Raw genomic sequence first — 18,948 nt, 5'->3', positions numbered from 1 at the left:
AGAGACTTGTGAGGCTTTGATTTCTGGCCACCATCTTCACCAGAAAGCCTCCTGTCATACATTCACAGAGCTAAGAGGAATCTTGAGATTTTCTGGTCTGTCTCATTTGACAGAAGGAACCAAAGCCCAAAGAAATTACAACACCTACTTTACAGAACTGGCATTAGAAACCTAAGGTTCAGCCTCCAAGTCTGGTTTCTTTTGCACTGAGGGTTCAAAATAAAATAGTTAATCATTGAATTGTTTCTGGAAAAATGTGGGAGAATTCTAGGATATAGCTAGAAATCTTTTAAAGATTCATAAAAGATAAAAGGAGGCAACCAAAGTAGTAAAGCAAGTGTTAAAATGTCTTTTTCTACCTAAATGGTATTTCATGACATGATTCCCTGATTCTATAGAAGTACTCTATGGTAAATGGGAAGTTGAAGTCAGATTTTATATGGAAAATTATTCAGACTCTTATGATACCTTGAGATCTTCATGCAGGTTATAAACTTGTGAACTGAGGTTAGTCCCAAATAAGTTATCAGCTGACGTACCTTCATCTTCTCCAACGGAATATAGGATATTTAAGAGAGTGCCCTTCCTAGACCTCTTAAAGAAGTCTTGCCTATAATTCACAACTTTTCTCCCATTGCCAAAGAACTCAACTAACTGATGTAAAGATTCAGATAACAGTCTGGATGATTCTTCTTCTTCTTTTCTTCCCTGACCCCTCACAGCCCCCTACACTCAGCCAGAAGCATCATGTCTGTAAGTCCCCTAACATTTCATTTAGACTCTTACCGAATTTGCATTATTCTTCCTTGTTTAAGGATTTATTTGAGCACTTCTCTTACCCCTGACTATATTTTGCATTCTTTTAGAGACGAGACTGTCTTTATCCTTTTTTATACCTGCTTAAGGCGCTAACTCCTGGAGAAGGAAAAGGCAACCTACTCCAGTATTCTTGCCTAGGAAATTCCATGGACAGAGGAGCCTGGGTGGGCTACAGTCCATGGACTTGCAAGAGTCAGACATGACTTAGCGACTAAACCACCAAGGAGCTAACACGGTACTTGGCACACACAGAAGATACACAGAAAGAATTATTAATCGATATTGTATTTAACCAATTATTTAAAGAATAAAGAACTTAACCAAAAGGAAAATGGAAACTGTATTTCCTTCCCACACCATCTACTGTGTACCCATTTAAAAGCAGCTAAACTTAGAACAAGCACAGTTTCTAGATTTATTTAAACTCTTTGTAGTTCATTTTTCTTTGTTTTTGTTTGGTTTTGATTTCTGGAACCACCACCCAAGAAGATACTTCATTTCTGAAGGACACTGACCGTTGCTTTGGGAACCAAAAAGGTAAGAGTTACTATCTCGATTGGGAATACAGTAATTGATTGAAATTAGCAAACATTTTATACATTGTCATCCTTGTCGCACTCATAAGAAGATAAAAATGGTGAAAATAAAATCAGTTGCTTAGGTGTTTCTAAAGGCAGATTACAAATGTGCAAATTGTATCTAAGGATGAATGGCTTCCCAAATTTGCCCATCACACTGAGAATAATAAAATACACTGCAGAACTCTGACATGTAAGCTCCAGGCCAATATACTTAGTTGGCCATGAGCATGATGTTCACAGGCTTAAGATTCAATCTTCACCCAAGTCTAACTTTGCTGTTTTTTGAGCAGGGTCCACACCCCTGAGTCCACTCAGCTATGCCTTTACTCACAAATAATGTTGAGAGAATAAGGAGAAATGGATTCACCCTTATGTCCACTATAGTCATAAAAACACTTCCCCCTTCAAAATTTGCATTTTTTGGAGGTAACGCTAGATGAATCAGGACCAAGGGAAGCAAAGTGTAATTAAGTCATGACCACACCGCTGTTGACAAGATACAGTAGCTGAGAAATCCCCAGGAGAAGGATGTAAGTTGAGATCAGTGTCATGTACACTGACAGCAGAAAGAGGGGGTGGGGAGCAGTAAAAAGGTGATGATAGAGGTTAGGTAGACCGGAATGACTATCTCCATTGGAAGACCCTGAAGACTGGAACAGAGTGGAGGGTTGAAGGGACACAGCTGTGTAGGCTTGGAAGTAGGTCAAGCTCTTAAAACTGAGGAGAAGCTAATTAGGGGACTTTCTGGGGGTAGAGCCTCCAGGGACACCGCAAGTCATGCCAAGGGAGTCGGATCAGACCTAACAAGGCTAAGTTTATCAGCCAAGCATAAATGGTTTTAGCCCTGGGCCCCAGAGTACAGTTGTATAAATATGGGGACAAGATCTGACTTAGCAACCACACGTAGGCAGCGGATTGAGGGGCTTTGCTGGACAGTGACTAGTGAGTCAGCAGTGTGATGAGACTGCCAGAAGGCAGTCACCACCTCGGGCATAACACCTAGGTCAGGAGAGGTGAGGGCACATGCTGATGGAGAATGACATGTGATCTGGATGCCACACCTCAAGAGATTAACAGGAGTGAGTTCACCGTGACTGTAAAGGAGGTGCCAAAGCAGCAGAAGAAGATGGAGATAGCCCTGGGCTTATTTAGCCTGGAAAAGAAAAAGCTAAGGGGAACCCAGAGCAGCCAGCAAATTGGTGTAGAGTTGTCTTCTAGGAAGACGATTTGAATTCTTTTTGTTGTTACCAAGAACAGGAATGAGGATGGAACATCCTGAAGTCACAGAAACCCAGATTTTAGTTTAAAGCAAGAAAAATCTTTGACCTGAGAAACCTTTCCCAAATGACTTTCAAAAGTTCCCAAAATTTTTCCAAAATGGAAAACAGTCATCCTGGAAGGTGTTTGAGTAGGCTGGACAACACTTTTGCTAGAATATCCCTGAGACAACTCATGCATCATCTACGCAGTGAAATGAAAAGATACTGGATTTTCAGTCACAGTTGGAGTTGTGGGTGGAAAAAGAGAAATCTCCATCTCAGCACTGGTCATGACCTGAATCCCAGATGGAAAGCCCTGTTTTTCTAGGAGGCCTAAAGACATAGCTTGACCACAAGCTAAGCTTGACCACCCACCTTCAGACTTCATTCTTATACAATCATCACAAAGTTTGCTATATTCACGTAATACCAGTACTATCAATTCATTTAGTATTTTGACTCGTTTCCTTTTTTTTCTTAGATGTGTTTTTCAAAGCTACCTTATATGCTTGCTATGAAAGTGTAAACCATCTATATGAGTGTCAGCTGAGATATTTAGATATTCACAGTCTCAAACTGTACTCCATACCTGCTGAATCACAATATCCATTTCAACAAGACTCCCCAGGTGGATTCCTACACACCAAAGAAGAGACACACTGCTTTCTATCACTGTATAAACAGATACTTCACAGTCATATTACCCTATGTTTTTTCTTCAGTGTCGTATCTTTTTGCCTTTTCATACTGTTCATGGGGTTCTCAAGACAAGAATACTGAAGTGGTTTGCTATTCCCTTCTCCAGTGGACCACATTCTGTCAGACCTCTCCACCATGACCCATCCATCTTGGGTGGCCCTACACAGCATGGCTCACAGTTTAATTGAGTTAGACAAGGCTGTGGTCCATGTAATGAGTCAGTTCTTCTGATGCAAAGAACTGACTCATTGGAAAAGACCCTGATGCTGGGAAAGATTAAAGGCAGCGGGGAGAAGGGGGCAGCAGAGGGTAAGATGGTTGGATGGCATCACTGACTTGATAGGCATGAGTTTGAGCAAGCTCTGGGAGTTAGTGATGGACAGGGAAGCCTGGCAAGCTGCAATCCATGTGTTCACAAAGAGTCAGACACGGCTGAACTGACTGACTAGCTGATTGACCCTATTTTATAAGTTCTAATTTTCTTCACATTTTTCACAGAATATTATCTCTACACTTGGGATGTATCTTAGAAGCAATGAAAAAGGTATCATAATAGACAAGGTTTCATCCTATATTTATGGGATGTAAAATTTTTCATGGCATTGTAGATTTTGATAGAATAAGGTAATAAACTTTAAAATAAACATCACTATTAAAATTAAGAAATAGTTGCCTAAATCGCTTTGCATATGACCATTGATTAGGACTACGCCATGATTTTAGAAAAGCAAAATAATGTTTCCAAACATCACTGTGTTTGAGGCCCCTGGGAAAAATTTGGTTTCCTCAGTCTCAACCACAGAGATTCTGTGGCAGGTGATTTTGATATGGATCAACTTTCAACACTTTGGGTACCAGGCTGAAGTCAAGCAGCCTCAAGAGATTTCTTCATGCTCTGGTGCAACTATTCTCAAAATGTTACCCATAGGGACTTCCCTGGTGGCCCAGTGGTTAAGAGTCTGCCTGCCAATGTAGTGGACATGGGTTAGATCCCTGGTCCAGGAAACTCCCACAACTGCAGAACAACTAAACCCATGCACCGCAACTACCCAGTCAAGCTCTAGGGTCCATGCGCTGCAACTACTGAAGCCCAAGCGCCGAGAGCCTGTGCTCCACAACAAGGGAAGCTACCGCGATGAGAAACCCGTACTCCACAACCGGAGAGTAGCCTCCCACTCATGGCAACTAGGAAAAAGCACTTGCACAGCAACAAAGACACGTCATGGCCAATTCATTAATTAATCGATTTTTAAAAAAGAAAAAATTGATCCATGGATCCTTAGAGATCCCTAAGAACTTTTCAAGAGGTACATGAGGTCAAAAAAAATTTAATATAATACCCAGACACCATTTGCCTTCTTCACTGTGTGGACTTAATGATGCAAAAGGAAGGATGGGTAAAAGTTCTAGGGCTTTATTACAAATCAAGACATGGCACCAAGCTGGGCTAGTAGTCACAGAAATCTTCACTGCCATATACCGACACTGAAAAAAAAAATTTTTTTTTATTTCAAAAGCCAATTTCATTGAAAAAATGACAAATTTTGCAGCAGTGGAAATCATTGGTTTTGTTACATCTCAACTTTATCCACGTCTTTATAATATTCTATGTAATGGAAAGGGAAGTCCGCATGAAAAGCTCTCCTGCTGCACATTGGACTCTGAGGGTTGTCTTGAGGAAAAGCACACATGCAGTTGTCTCAGTTGCAAGATGAACCAGCCACTTGATTCATGAAGCATCGTTTTTACTAGAAAGAATGACTAGTGGACAAGCTATGGTTTCCCAGACTTGGATATTTGGCAGACATTTTCTCAAAACACAGTGAAGTGTGCTTATCCAAGTTCAAGGAAGACAAGTGACAGTATTTGTTACTAATGATAGAGTTGAGCTTTCAAGCAAAAATTAAAATTTTGGAAGACTTGTGTCTACCACCATTAGCTTGACAACATCCTAATATTTGAATTTCCTAGTAAGATCAGTGCTGATATTAATGACTGTGACTTTTTATATTGTGTAATGAAATATGTTGATACTTGGAAGTGTTGTAGAATTCAGTGAACAAGATTTCTCAAATGATCAATGTATGATGTTTATACATAGGTAAAAGTTTCATTCAAAGTTCAACGCAGACCAACAGATTATAAGGTAACAGGTACCAAATGTTTGTTGATGTGGTTTCAGATTCTATGCTGCAACTAGCCTTTAAGAAACTACCACAGAAATTATCATGTGTAAGTTTTGGTACAGTATCTAAAAAGAATATCCACAATCATTTGAAAGGACAATTAAAATACTCTTTCTTCTTCCAAATTACGTAATTGTGATAATTTTTACTAGGAATTATCAACATTCAGTCATTCTTCTCAGACACCTTTAAGATTTGGGAATGACACAGAGATCATGAGGCTCAAATATGATATGGAATTAAGGAAGCATTTTCTGAGTTCTCTTTTATTGGGCTCAGCTTAGATTCCTCTAATTGATTCAGACTTCCACATCTGGAACTAGACTTAGAGCTGTTCCAAAATCAACACTCAGAGTTGAAAGCAACCCCTCAAAATTTTTTCTTGGAGTAAAATATCCCCTTTAGCTTACCCCCACTTACCTGCTCTAGGTCCCTAAACCTGGGCCTCGATTCCACAGGAACTAGGTTAATCCCAGGAGCTTTTGAATCTGGCCCCTGTTTGAACAGAGATAATAGGCTGGGCCCCTCAGAGTCAAGAGCCCCTCAGCCCCGGCCTCAGCAGCCCTGGTCTCCCCAGCCCCTGCAGCCATGAGTTCTGATGCGGAGATGGCCATTTTCGGAGAAGCAGCTCCCTACCTGAGGAAATCGGAGAAGGAAAGAATCGAAGCTCAGAACCGCCCTTTCGACTCTAAGAAAGCCTGCTTTGCAGTGGATGATAAGGAATTGTACGTGAAGGGTATGATCCAGGCCAGGGAAAACGACAAAGTCATAGTCAAGACCCTCGATGACCGGGTAAGTATTGATCTCAGACGTTCTTGCTAACGTGGGCATCCTCCTTCATCCTCTGGAGTAGAATATTAGAAATTGCATGCTGATCCATAGCAACCTGATAACAGAACAAGACTCCCATTGATCTACTTTATGGTGACATGGCAGGTGAAAACTGCCTTGACACACAGCTTTGCCCCTGTCTCTTCCTTTCTCCAAGGACTTGAACTTTGAGAGTTTTTGTGATGTTTGCTCTGGGGAAAGGGGAAGGTGGTGGTGAAAGAGGTTGGGCTATTGAAGGGAGAGATAGATGAAGACTGCTGCTGGATGGGTGAATATTCCGCACAGAACTCTCTAGGCTGCGGTGTGACTAAGAGAGGGAGCTCCGGAGGCAATGCCCAGTTTACTACAGAGAATTACAGAGCACCATTCAAGGTGGCTGAGATGGTAAAGAATCTGCCTGCAATACAGGAGACCCAGGTTCGATCCCTGGATTGAGAAGATCCCCTGGAGAAGGGAATGGCTACCTTCTCAGTTTTCTTGCCTGGAGAATTCCATAAAGAGGAGCCTGCAAGCACATGTGTCCATGGGATTACACAGAGTCAGACATGACTGAGTGACTAACATTTTCACTATTCAGTTCAGTACTTACTGGACAACTACCACATCTAGGTCACAGTGGCTATCATTTTGCAAAGATGAGAAAATCTCAGTAACCATTTCCCCAAAGTTTATCATCCAAGATAGGTATCAAGAGTACATGATGGGTACAGATCGCAGTCCACAAATCCAAGCATATAGAACAGGTGATTACTGTTGTTGTTTGACTTAACCTCAGATGTTAGTCTCTTTAAAAAGGGCCAGAAATAAATTTTCTTGAGTTACTACTGGGGTACACTCCCAAGAGTTGTGCCACATTTTCAGTAATAGCATATTGGGTCTCACTGTCCCCCTAAAGGATCTGCCAAGAAGTAAGCCCTGAATCTTCAAGACTCACAGATCTTTCCATCTCCCTTGTGCTGCTTTGGGTGTCTCTCTCTTTAGTGTAGGGCAGTGGGGCAGAAGGGCCTAATTTCCTCCAGAGATGTGGTCTTTACCAGCAAATCTCCTTTTTTCAGTAAAACCCTCAAAGCTCTTCTAAGGATATAGGTTTATGGCAAAGACTAGAAAGGCTTACTGGCTGTTTCTCTTTTACACACTAGTTTCTACCTTTCCTGAGTAATGGAGTGCCAACTGTATGCTTAAAAGGAGGGAAAAATAGAAAAGGGAAAATTAGGTATTAGTCTCAAAATACTGTTTGACCATGGACCATACTCCAAGTCCAAATGTTTGAACTATTAGAGCAGAGGTGCAAGGAATTCTGGAAGCCTTGAAAAGACAGGGGAAAGCAGAAGACAGGTCATGGATGAGGTAGCACCTAAGAAGAGCTTTGAAGGTAGCTAGACATAATTTCAGTGTAGATATTCCAGACAAAGGGACCCATGTGAATAGAGATATGGAGGTGGAGATGTACGAAATATTCTGGAAGAGTTCTTTCCAGGATTCCAAGCTTGAGCTCACCGTAGCACTCACAGCAAATGGGGTACATAGAGACAAGCTGCTCTGGCCTTGGCCATCCTGAGTACCCTGGCCACCCTGAGGTTGAAGGGCTCTACAGCTTTGCACAGGTGTAACCCACTCCTGGAGCAGAATGGCACACTGACTTGGGGGCATCAGACCAGAGCTGGTTACACAGTTTGACCAGACATAGATTCAATAAGAACAAGTATTTATCGACCATCTCTGGGCACAGATATGGTCCATGACGCTATCCATGGTAATGGGGTCATCACACCACAATACCTCACCACTTTCTCCACACTGGTAGCATGGATACTGAACATCAGCTCTCCCACTCATCACCTGCCTTTCCTCTCAATATCCAGACACTCACTCTCAACAGCGAACAGGTGTTCCCCATGAACCCTCCCAAGTTTGACAAGATCGAGGACATGGCCATGATGACCCACCTGCATGAGCCCGCTGTGCTGTACAACCTCAAAGAGCGCTACGCAGCCTGGATGATCTACGTGAGTTTGTTCTCGTGGCCCCTGTTCATGCAGGCGGTTAACATTTTGAAAACCAGTATTAATGTCCTCATGAAATAATTACATTCCTTTTTTTTTATGGTGCAGACATATTCAGGCCTCTTCTGTGTCACTGTCAACCCCTACAAGTGGCTGCCGGTGTACAACCCCGAGGTGGTGGCGGCCTACAGGGGCAAAAAGCGCCAGGAGGCCCCGCCCCACATCTTCTCCATCTCTGACAACGCCTATCAGTTCATGCTGACTGGTAATTTCTTTTTTATTATGTATTTATTTTGGGCTGTGCTGGCCTTCGTTGCTGCACACTGGCTTTCTCTGGTCGCTGCGAGCAGGGGTCATTCTCTAGTTGTGGTGCTCAGGCTTCTCATGACGGAGGCTTCTCACCTACTCCAGTATGATCGCATCTTTAAAGACATCAGCAATGACCCCATTTCCAAATAAGGTCACATTTTGAAGTATTAAGGGTTGGGACCTCAACCTATGAATTTCGCAATTCAGCCTATTGTAAATGGAAAACCATTGTCACTGCCCACAAGTAGAAGGGAAAGGTAAAAGAAACATGCAGTGACAACAAATAAGCATCCACAAGTCTAATTATTAATAGGAGCTATGGCTTCTTACAAGTTCTGAGTCTGAGACTTGCGTTTTTGTTGCTGCTGTTATTAAAAAGGGAGATAAGAAAGTGCTAGTGAGGAGATAAAGATCTGTGAACGTGAAGAACTTTCACACCGTGGGACTCACTGTTCACGTCCCACGCTGCCCACATTACACATCCTACGTTTGGGAAATCTACACAAATTGTCTCAAAGAAGATGGTGTACATTTAGTTGCTCAGAGATGTCTGACTTTTTGTGACCCCGTGGACTGTGGCTTGCCAGGCTCCTCTGTCCACGGGATTTCCCTGGCAAGAATACTGGAGTGGGTTGCCAATCCAAGGATCAAACCTACATCTCCTGCTTGGCAGGTAGATTCTTTACTGCTGCGCCTCTAGGGAAGCCCTAAAGATTAGATATACCCAAATCATCACACCACTAGTTATGGCAAACTCAGAACTGGAACTCAGGGGCTCTACCCACCCCTACCCAGTGTTGCCTTATTTGTACATCCTGCCTATTGGTTGGTCAATGATTCTGTTCTGCTTCCCTTTGTGTTTCTAGATCGAGACAACCAGTCCATCCTCATCACGTGAGTAACCCATGTCTGCTCTAGGATGACTTGGAAGAGAGCCATCCATCCCTTCCACTCTCCTTTATCTCACTTACTTTTAAAAAAAAAATTTATTCAAGAATAGTTGATTTACAATCTCGTATTAACTTCTTCTGTACAGCAAAATGGTTCAGGTATATATGTGTATATATTCTTATATATACAATAAGAATGTATACTATATATGTGTATATAGTCTTATATATATAATTCTTATATATGCAATTGTGTATCTACAATATATTTTCTTATTTTTTCCATCATGCTTTATCACATGATATTGAATATTGTTCCCTGTGCTGTACAGTAGGACCCAGGTGCTTATCCATCCGCATATAATAGTCTGCATCATCTAATCCAAAACTTCCAGTCCATCTACCTTTCGTCTCCCCTCTCCTGTTGGGCCTCTTTCCACCCATGGCTCTGTTCTCTATGTCTGCGTATCTCACCTTAAATCAACAGTGGAGAATCTGGAGCTGGGAAGACGGTGAATACCAAGCGTGTCATCCAGTACTTTGCAACAATTGCAGTCACTGGAGACAAGAAGAAGGAGCAACAGCCAGGCAAGATGCAGGTGAGCAGCCTCCTGCCCCTGGAAGGCTTCTGGAATAAGTACAGCTCAACTCTTGGGTGAGCACTAGGTGTTTGCAGGGCTCTGTGCTCAGCAGAGATGCACAGTAAGAGGTCTTGCCTGGGAGTACTCAGGGGACAAGATAAGAAATGGCTCCACCTCGTGGACTCAGGCTCTAGCACAGGCCCCATCAGCAATAGCCCAATGACCTTGACCATCTCCACATCCTCCTCTGGAGAAGGAGTGGTTTAAGCCAGAGGTTCTCAGAGGATTGCTAGGCTCCCGGCCCAGAATTTCTGCTTGAAAATCCTATCTCACCTTCACAGTCCTGGCAGGTTGCATTTCTCTCACGTCCCCACTGTTCATGCCGCTGGTCTAGGGACCACACTTTGAGAACCACTGGGCTGGACAATAGTTTCCAGAGAGCCAGAAAGATAAGCAATCATACGTGGAAGGGGGAGGGTGAAAATTCTGCTTTCCATAAGAGGGCTTTTAAATAATAATTCTCATGAAATATTTTATGCAACTTAAAAATATTTTCAAGAACCACTGTTTCTATCATATGGGTCACTTTCGTTGCTCACAGTCTAAATTCTACTTCTGAACCCAAATATCTATATAAATGGATCCTGGTGCAAGCAGTAACACAGGTCTGTACTCTAAAAATCTGTATTTTACAGTGAAATGTTGTCAGAGAAAAAAGGCAGTCTGGGAAATCGAGATGGAGTGGATAGTACTCCAAACAGGGATCTGGTGTGGCCAGAGTCACTGTGATGCTGTGCTGAAACCCTCTCTGGGATGAGACCTTGAAGCCTCCTTCAGCAGAGTAGCGATGGGCTTCTGGGTACTTCCACATTCTGCACCGGCCACCAACCTGGACTGTGTGACATCTCTCCCTAATCCCTTCCCAGAGCAAGCATACTTTTGAGTCACCAAGAAATTACTTCGGGAGATATCCAAAGTCCTCCCTTTTCCTCTTCTCTTATTTTTAGGGAACCCTGGAAGATCAGATCATCCAGGCCAATCCCCTCCTGGAGGCTTTTGGAAATGCCAAGACAGTGAGGAATGACAACTCCTCGAGATTTGTAAGACTCATTCCAACTGTCAACAGCCCCCAGAAACCAAACCCTCTCCTCCAGTGCTGGATGTGAAAAAATAGCCACACAAACTAGGATATTCTTGGCCTTCTACCCCCAAGTGATTCAGATCAAGTTGCCCAACTGGGATATTCTGATACACTTCCAAGAACATGCTGGCTTGTTCCCAGCACAGGGAGGATTTAGCTATCCTTCCCTAACTAATCAACATCACCTTAGAGCATCCCGGGGCTTCCCAGGTGGCACTAGTGGTAAAGAATCCACCTGACAATGCAGGAGACGTAAGAGAAGTGGGTTCGATCCCTGGGTTGGCAAGATCCCCTGGAGGAAGGCACAGCAGCCCACTCCAGTATGCTTTCCTGGAGAATCCCATGATCAGAGGAGCATGGCAGTCTACAGTCCATGGGGGTCACAAAGAGTCAGACACAGCTGAAGCTACTTAGCACGCACATACACGCACAAGAGCATCCTGAGGTCACAATGACTCAAATTCCACAAGTACAGAGCAATTTCTTTATGCAAAAATTGGTCTTTTGGAGTGGAATCATTTTAAAATGCAGAAGTCCGTTGAGCAACATCCACTGACTTACTAGCCATGAAAACCTTAGTGTGAAGTTAGCAGAATTGACCTCCTCCAACTCAGGAGGAAGAAAAAGCTGGTGAAGGCAGCAGAGCTCAAAAATTGCGGAAAAGTTTAAATCGAAGGCTGTGTCCCATCCTTCAACATTTCACTTAGGATTAGCTCAACCGAAGAGGCATTTGCCTCCGACATTGGCAAATAAACAGATATCCAGGCTTCTATCGAATTTCACTGGCCAGAGGCACTTCCATTAAGGAGCTAAAACTCCTGAGAACCCAACACATAATTCACATAAAACTTGGCTGATCCTTCATTAGCTCTGCTTTAGGCTTCATTCAGAAAATACTGAGAATATCACTAAGTACAGCAGATTCCAGCGTCTGTGGGTGAACAAGCAAGGCAGTAATTTTGCCCTCGAATCTACTCACAGAATGGTAGAGACCAATTAAAAGAACAATGTAAGGAGGGAATATGCACACATATACACACACATACATGCACACACACATATATATATACTGTATGTAATTTCACCTCTGACTACCCCAAACTGAGTGAACCCGGGTGCTGAGTGGGTCTTTAGGGAGCCAGCTCCTCCTTGGAGCCAGGTTTGCCTGTAGTAAACAGTAAGGGGATATGAGGCAAGAAATCTCAGAAGTAGCACCCAGAGGCAAAAAAGAAGTCAGTTATTCCAACCAGGTTATCAATGCAAAGATGTTATGGAGAGTTTGAGCAAGACAGAGACCAAGGAGGCAGTCAGGTGAGAGGTGGTCCCAAGAGAGAGGGAGCTCACGGGCATCCCCAGAGCTAAAGGGACAGAGCCATGGGCTTTGGGCAGAGCTATCTGAGGCTCAGCTGAGCTGGTGTGGGGACCAGATGCCAAGCAAATGGAGAGAAGGAAGTGCTAGGGCTTCTGGCATCACCCTTGCTGAGCCTACATGTCCCACCATCCACAGTCACACCTGACAGAGGCTGCAACAGTACCAGGCAAATAGAATATCTGCATGTCAGTCTCTCAGTCGTTCTCTTTGCGACCTCTTGGACTGTAGCCCATCAGGCTTCTCTGTCCATGGAATTCTCCAGGCAAGAATACTGGAGTGGGTGACCCTTCCCTTCTGCAAGGGATCTTCCCGACCCAGGGATGGAACCCAGGTCTCCCTCATTGCGGGAGATTCAGATTCTTCACTGTCTGAGCCACCAGGGAAGCCCAGAATAACCATGGTGTTTGTCAATCTGTCGTTGGACAGGGGAAGTTCATTCGGATTCACTTTGGAGCCACAGGAAAGCTGGCATCAGCAGACATTGAAACCTGTGAGTCTGAACACACGCCTTGAATTTGGCCCCAGGGTCATCTCCTGGGAAACATAAAAATCACATTGCTTTTTGTTACTTTAGATCTCTTAGAAAAATCCAGGGTGACATTTCAATTATCCAGTGAGAGAAGCTATCATATTTTTTACCAAATCATGTCCAACAAGAAGCCAGAACTCATCGGTAAGTTTCCTTGGTTACCATTCTCATCTTCCAAACCAGTCTCATTGGAAAAATCCCAGAGTCAGTTGTACATAAGATGCTAAAGGGATCTTCCTGCTCCACAGACCTGCTTCTCATTTCAACCAACCCCTTTGACTTCCCCTTCGTGAGCCAGGGAGAGGTCACCGTGGCCAGTATCGACGACAGTGAGGAGCTGTTGGCCACTGATGTAAGTATTCTGTGTTTATTTACTTAAGTGAGGAACTATTGAATTTATGAACCGGGAGTATCCATGATCTCACAAAGAAGCTGGGACAGGAGGATGCTCAGTGATTAGATGCAAGATCTTGGAGAATTTGTACAGATGGCACCCTGCCCCCACTCCAGAAAACTCCAGAAATGGGAATAACAGAAAGTTCTCCAAATAGGCCTTCAGTTCCATTCTGCAGCCTTTCAGAGTATAACGTTTGCATGGATAATGGATAAGATATTGATCAAAGTCTTCAGGACACAAGACCATCTACATGGTTCTTTAAGAAAATCTAGAAAATACAGAGAAGTCTAAAGCAGGAAAATTCAGCCCCACTCTGCAGTAGCTGCCCCATTCCCCCATCTACCTGCCCTCGGGTTCCAGGAAGCACACCTGTCAGGCCTCTGGCCTTTAGCCTTGGGGAACATCTCCAGAGTCAAATATAACTAAGTGCATTGAGCACTTAGATGTGCTAGGAACTGAAAAAAGAGCTTTGCCTGCATCATCTCCTTTAAGCATCAACAAAACCTCTAGGAGTGGCCCCACTGTTGCCCGCATTTCATAAAGGTAGAAACTGAGTCTTGGGGGAAAAAACTCACAATTTGCCTAAAGACAATTTGTAAACAACAGTCTGAACCCAGATCTGCCCAACCCTGAACTTACATTTTTAAATAAATACATCTCAGTGCAGTACATCTCTACCCCTGAGTGGCTCCACCTTCTCAGAAGCTGTAAGAGCTTTTGGAGAAGGGTCTCATCCAATGCCCCAGGGGCCCTGTCCAGGGCCCAGCTCCCTGGGCTTCATTTTCTGCCATTTCCAGGTGATGCTGATTGTTTTAAGGCAAGGAGAAAATGCTCATGATCAAATAAACTTCAGTCACCGTCAGTCTGGCTATTGTACATTTTTAACCAGGTTTCCTCACCAGGTTTCTCCAGCCTTTGGCACCTGGGGAGGAAGCCTAGTGACTGACACAGGGCTTCTCAGCACCCCGCCACCTCCCGAAAGTCCCTCCTGTTGTGCTGGCCACTCAGTCATGTCCTCCTCTCTGTGATTCCATGGACTGTAGCCCACCAGGCTCCTCTATCCATACGATTTTCCAGGCAAGAATCCTGCAGTGGGTGGCCATTCCCTTTTCCAGGTGATCTTCCCAACCCAGGGATCAAACCCGGGGCTCCTGCATTGCAGGTGGATTCTTTACCGTCTGAGCCACCAGAGAAGCCAAGGCCCTCCTAAGGAATTCTAAAAATTCCCAAAGTAATATCTCAGGTCCTCACAGGCGACCCCAGCCTGTTGCTCCCCCCTCCCAAGGAGAGTCTTCGGGGCAGTGGTTTACCTATGGCCAGAATGGAGAAGGACAGGTGTCTCCAAAAGACTGCATTCTCCAGTAATGCTTTCACCGGCACCCTTTTAGCATTTTGCGAAAGTTCTTTCTCTCTTTATCTGTAGCCACCCACTCCTAGGACACAGACATGCACCAGTTGGGGTGGGATACGGATTCCAGGGCCTCAGAATCTCCCCTCCCTCCGTTTCTGATGCAGACTCTCCCTCCCTCACAAGGGGCTGCCACCCCGGAGCGCCTCCCTCTGCAATACCATCCTACTGACACAGACCTGGTCTGTACCATCAGCTCCCCAGACACATCCAGACCTGTTTCAAATCCATCCCTGCACATTGCTGCAAACTCCATCACCAACTCCCGGAGTCCACCCAAACCCATGTCCATTGAGTCAGTGATGCCATCCAGCCATCTCATCCTCTGTGGTCCCCTTTGCCTCCTGCCTTCAATCTTTCCCAGCATCAGGGTCTTTTCAAATGAGTCAGTTCTTCACATCAGGTGGCCAATATTGGAGTTTCAGCTTCAACATCAGTCCTTCCAATGAACATTCAGAACTGATTTCCTTTAGTATTGACCGGTTGGATCTCCCTGTAGTCCAAGGGGCTCTCAAGAGTCTTCTCCAACATCACAGTTCAAAAGCATCAATTCTTTAGCACTCAGCTTTCTTTGTAGTCCAACTCTCACATCTATACATGACTACTGGAAAAACCATAGCTTTGACTAAATGAACCTTTGTTAGCAAAGTAATGTCTCTGATTTTTAATATGCTGTCTAGGCTGGTCATAACTTTTCTTCCAAGGAGTAAGTGTCTTTTAATTTCATGGCTGCAGTCACCATCTGAAGTGATTTTGGTGCCCAAAAATAAGTCTGTCATTGTTTCCCATTTCCCCATCTATTTGCCGTAAAGTGATGGGACCAGATGCCATGATCTTAATTTTCTGAATGTTGAGCTTTAAGCCAACTTTTTCACTCTCCTCTTTCACATTCTTCAAGAGGCTCTTTAGTTCTTCTTCACTTTCTGCCACAAGTGTGGTGTTATTTGCATATCTGAGGTTATTGATATTTCTCCCAGTAATCTTGATTCCAGCTTGTGCTTCACCCAGCCCAGTGTTTCTCATGATGTACTCTGCAAATAAGTTAAATAAGCAGGGTGACAATATACAGCCTTGATGTACTCCTGTCCCTATTTGGAACCAGTCTGCTGTTCCATGTCCAGTTCTAACTCTTGCTTCCTGACCTGCATACAGTTTTCTCAGGAGGCAGGTCAGGTGGTTTGGTATATCCATCTCTTGAAGAATTTTACACAGTTTGTTGTGATCCACACAGTCAAAGGCTTTGGCATAGTCAATAAAGCATAAGTAGATGTTTTCTGGAACTCTCTTACTTTTTTGATGATACAATGGATGTTGGCAATTTGATCTCTGGTTCCTCTGCCTTTTCTAAAACAAGCTTGAACATTTGTAAGTTCATGGCTCACATACTATTGAAGCCTGTCTTGGAGAATTTTGAGCATTACTTTACTAGCATGTGAGATGAATGTAATTGTGTGGTAGTTTGAGCATTCTTTGGCATTGCCTTTCTTTGGGATTGGAATGAAAACTGACCTTTTCCAGTCCTGTTCTCAGCCACTGATGTGTTTTCCAAATTTGCTGGCATATTGAGTGCGGCTCTTTCACAGCATCATCTTTTAGGATTTGGAATTGCTCAACTGGAATTCTATCACCTCCACTAGCTTTGTTCATAGTGATGCTTCCTAAGGCCCACTTGACTTCACATCCCAGGATGTCTGCCTCTAGGTGAGTGATCACACCATCATGATTATCTGGGTCATGAAGATCTTTTTTGTATAGTTCTGTGTATTCTTGGCACCTCTTCTTAATATCTTCTGCTTCTATTAGGTCCATACCATTTCTGTCCTTTATTGTGCCCATCTTTGCATGAAATGTTCCCTGCTATCTCTAATTTTCTTGAAAAGATCTCTAGTCTTTCCCTTTCTATTGTTTTCCCCTATTTCTTTGCATTGATCTCTGAGGAAGGCTTTCTTATCTTGCTGTTCTTTGGAACTCTGCATTCAAATGGGTATATCTTTCCTTTTCTCCTTTGCCTCTCACTTCTTTTCTTTTCACAGCTATTTGTAAGGCCTCCTCAGACAACATTTTGCCTTTTTGGACTTCTTTTTCTTGGGCATGGTCTTGATCACTGCCTCCTGTACAATGTCACGAACCTCCATCAATAGTTATTCAGGCCCTCTGTCTAGCAAATCTAATCCCTTTAATCTATTTGTCTCTTCCACTGTATAATCATAAGGGATTTGATTTAGGTCATACCTGAGTGGTCTAATGGTTTTCCCTACTTTCTTCAATTTAAGTCTGAATTTGGCAATAAGGAGTTCATGATCTGAGCCACAGTCAGCTCCCAGTCTTGTTTTTGCTGACTCTATAGAGTTTCTCCATCTTTGGCTGCAAAGAATATAATCAATCTGATTTCAGTGTTGACCATCTGTTGATGTCCATGTATAGAGTTTGTTGGAAGAGGGTGTTTACTATGACCAGTGTGTTCTGTTGGCAAAACTCTATTAGCCTTTGCCCTGCTTCATTCTGTATTCCAAGGCCAAATTTGCCCATTACTCCAGGTATCTCTTGACTTCCTACTTTTTCATCCCAGTCCCCTATAATGAAAAGGACATCTTTTTGGAGTGTTAGTTCTAGAAGGTCTTGTAGGTCTTCATAGAACCATTCAACTTCAGGTTCTTCAGCATTATTGGTCAGGGCATAGCCTTAGATTACTATGATATTGAATGGTTTGCCTTGAAAATGAACAGAGATCATTCTATTATTTTTGAGATTGCATCCAAGTACTGCATTTTGGGCTCTTTTGTTGACTATGAGGGCTACTCCATTTCTTATAAGGGATTCTTGCCCACAGTAGTACATATAATGGTCATCTGAGTTAAATTCACCCATTCCAGTCTGTTTTAATTCGCTGATTCCTAAAATGTCAATGTTCACTCTTGCCATCTCCTGTTTGACCACTTCCAATTTGCCTTGATTCATGGACCTGACATTCCAGGTTCCTATGCAATCTTGCTCTTTATACCATCAGACTGTACTTCCATCACCAGTCACATCCACAAATGAGTGTTGTTTTTGCTTTGGGTCCATCTCTTCATTCTTTCTGGAGTTATTTCTCAGCTGATCTCCAATAGCATATTGGGCTACTATTCATGGAGTTATCAAGGCAAGAATACTGAAGTGGTTTGCCATTCCCTTCTCCAGTGGACCATGTTTTGTCAGAACTCTCCATCATGACCATCTTGGGTGGCCCTACATGGCATGGCTCATAGTTTCATTGAGTTAGACAAGGCTGTGGTCCATGTGATCAGATTGGTTAGTTTTCTGTGATTGTGGTTTTCATTCTGTCTGTCCTCAGATGGAGAAGGAAAAGAGGCTTATGGAAGCTTCCTGATGGGAGAGACTGAGGGGGAAACTGGGTCTTCACCTAGAAATCTGGAAAAATCTGTGCATCTATAAGGTTTTCATAGGGACTTAATGAGATAACATAGGGATGGTATTGTTCACTTTAAAAAATAGTCACAGTCTAAAATGTTGAGAGTTATGTTTTATTCGGCAGGAATTTTTAGGACTTCAAGCCCAGGAGGCAGCATCTCAAATAACCTGAGACAACTGCTCGAAGGAGGCTGGGGGGTGGGGTAGGGTGGATGGTGTGGGGAGGGGTGATGGGGGAGATTGAGGGGGGAAGTCAGGTTATAGAGAAGCTTTGCAGCAAAGGTCAGGTAGTCTGAATATAAAAAGATGATTGTTAATTTTTAAAAAGCAGATATCCACACTTAAGGAATGTAGGGCTTTTCTATGTATGGGAAGATGCAAGAGTCTGGACTCACTGAAATCTTTCCTTTCATATGCACCTCAGCTCTCTGGAGCCAGTATCCTGTATTTTCACATCCTGAGTTTCCTTAGAGCTTACTGGCTCGTGAAGGAGGGCTGCCGTCGCTGATATCAGGGCTGTGATATCTTTTGC

The 18,948-nt window shown here is 43.5% G+C and overlaps 1 protein-coding gene across 1 annotated transcript in view; it reads left to right on the top strand.

Annotated features, from left to right (window-relative positions):
- Nucleotides 1-6,132: 6,132 nt before the first annotated feature.
- The window catches only part of MYH13 (myosin heavy chain 13), a 47,782-nt gene continuing 34,966 nt past the window's right edge, over nucleotides 6,133-18,948 (top strand). Inside the window, exons 1-9 of the mRNA XM_069542906.2 lie at nucleotides 6,133-6,336; nucleotides 8,238-8,381; nucleotides 8,487-8,643; nucleotides 9,554-9,581; nucleotides 10,065-10,176; nucleotides 11,166-11,258; nucleotides 13,098-13,161; nucleotides 13,246-13,344; nucleotides 13,449-13,552. Coding sequence (XP_069399007.2) covers nucleotides 6,133-6,336; nucleotides 8,238-8,381; nucleotides 8,487-8,643; nucleotides 9,554-9,581; nucleotides 10,065-10,176; nucleotides 11,166-11,258; nucleotides 13,098-13,161; nucleotides 13,246-13,344; nucleotides 13,449-13,552 — 1,005 coding nt within the window. The remainder of the gene's footprint in view (nucleotides 6,337-8,237; nucleotides 8,382-8,486; nucleotides 8,644-9,553; nucleotides 9,582-10,064; nucleotides 10,177-11,165; nucleotides 11,259-13,097; nucleotides 13,162-13,245; nucleotides 13,345-13,448; nucleotides 13,553-18,948) is intronic.

This window comes from Ovis canadensis, chromosome 11, assembly GCF_042477335.2.
Source record: "Ovis canadensis isolate MfBH-ARS-UI-01 breed Bighorn chromosome 11, ARS-UI_OviCan_v2, whole genome shotgun sequence".
NCBI lineage: Eukaryota > Metazoa > Chordata > Mammalia > Artiodactyla > Bovidae > Ovis > Ovis canadensis.
This window is presented reverse-complemented; position numbering and strand designations above follow the sequence as displayed.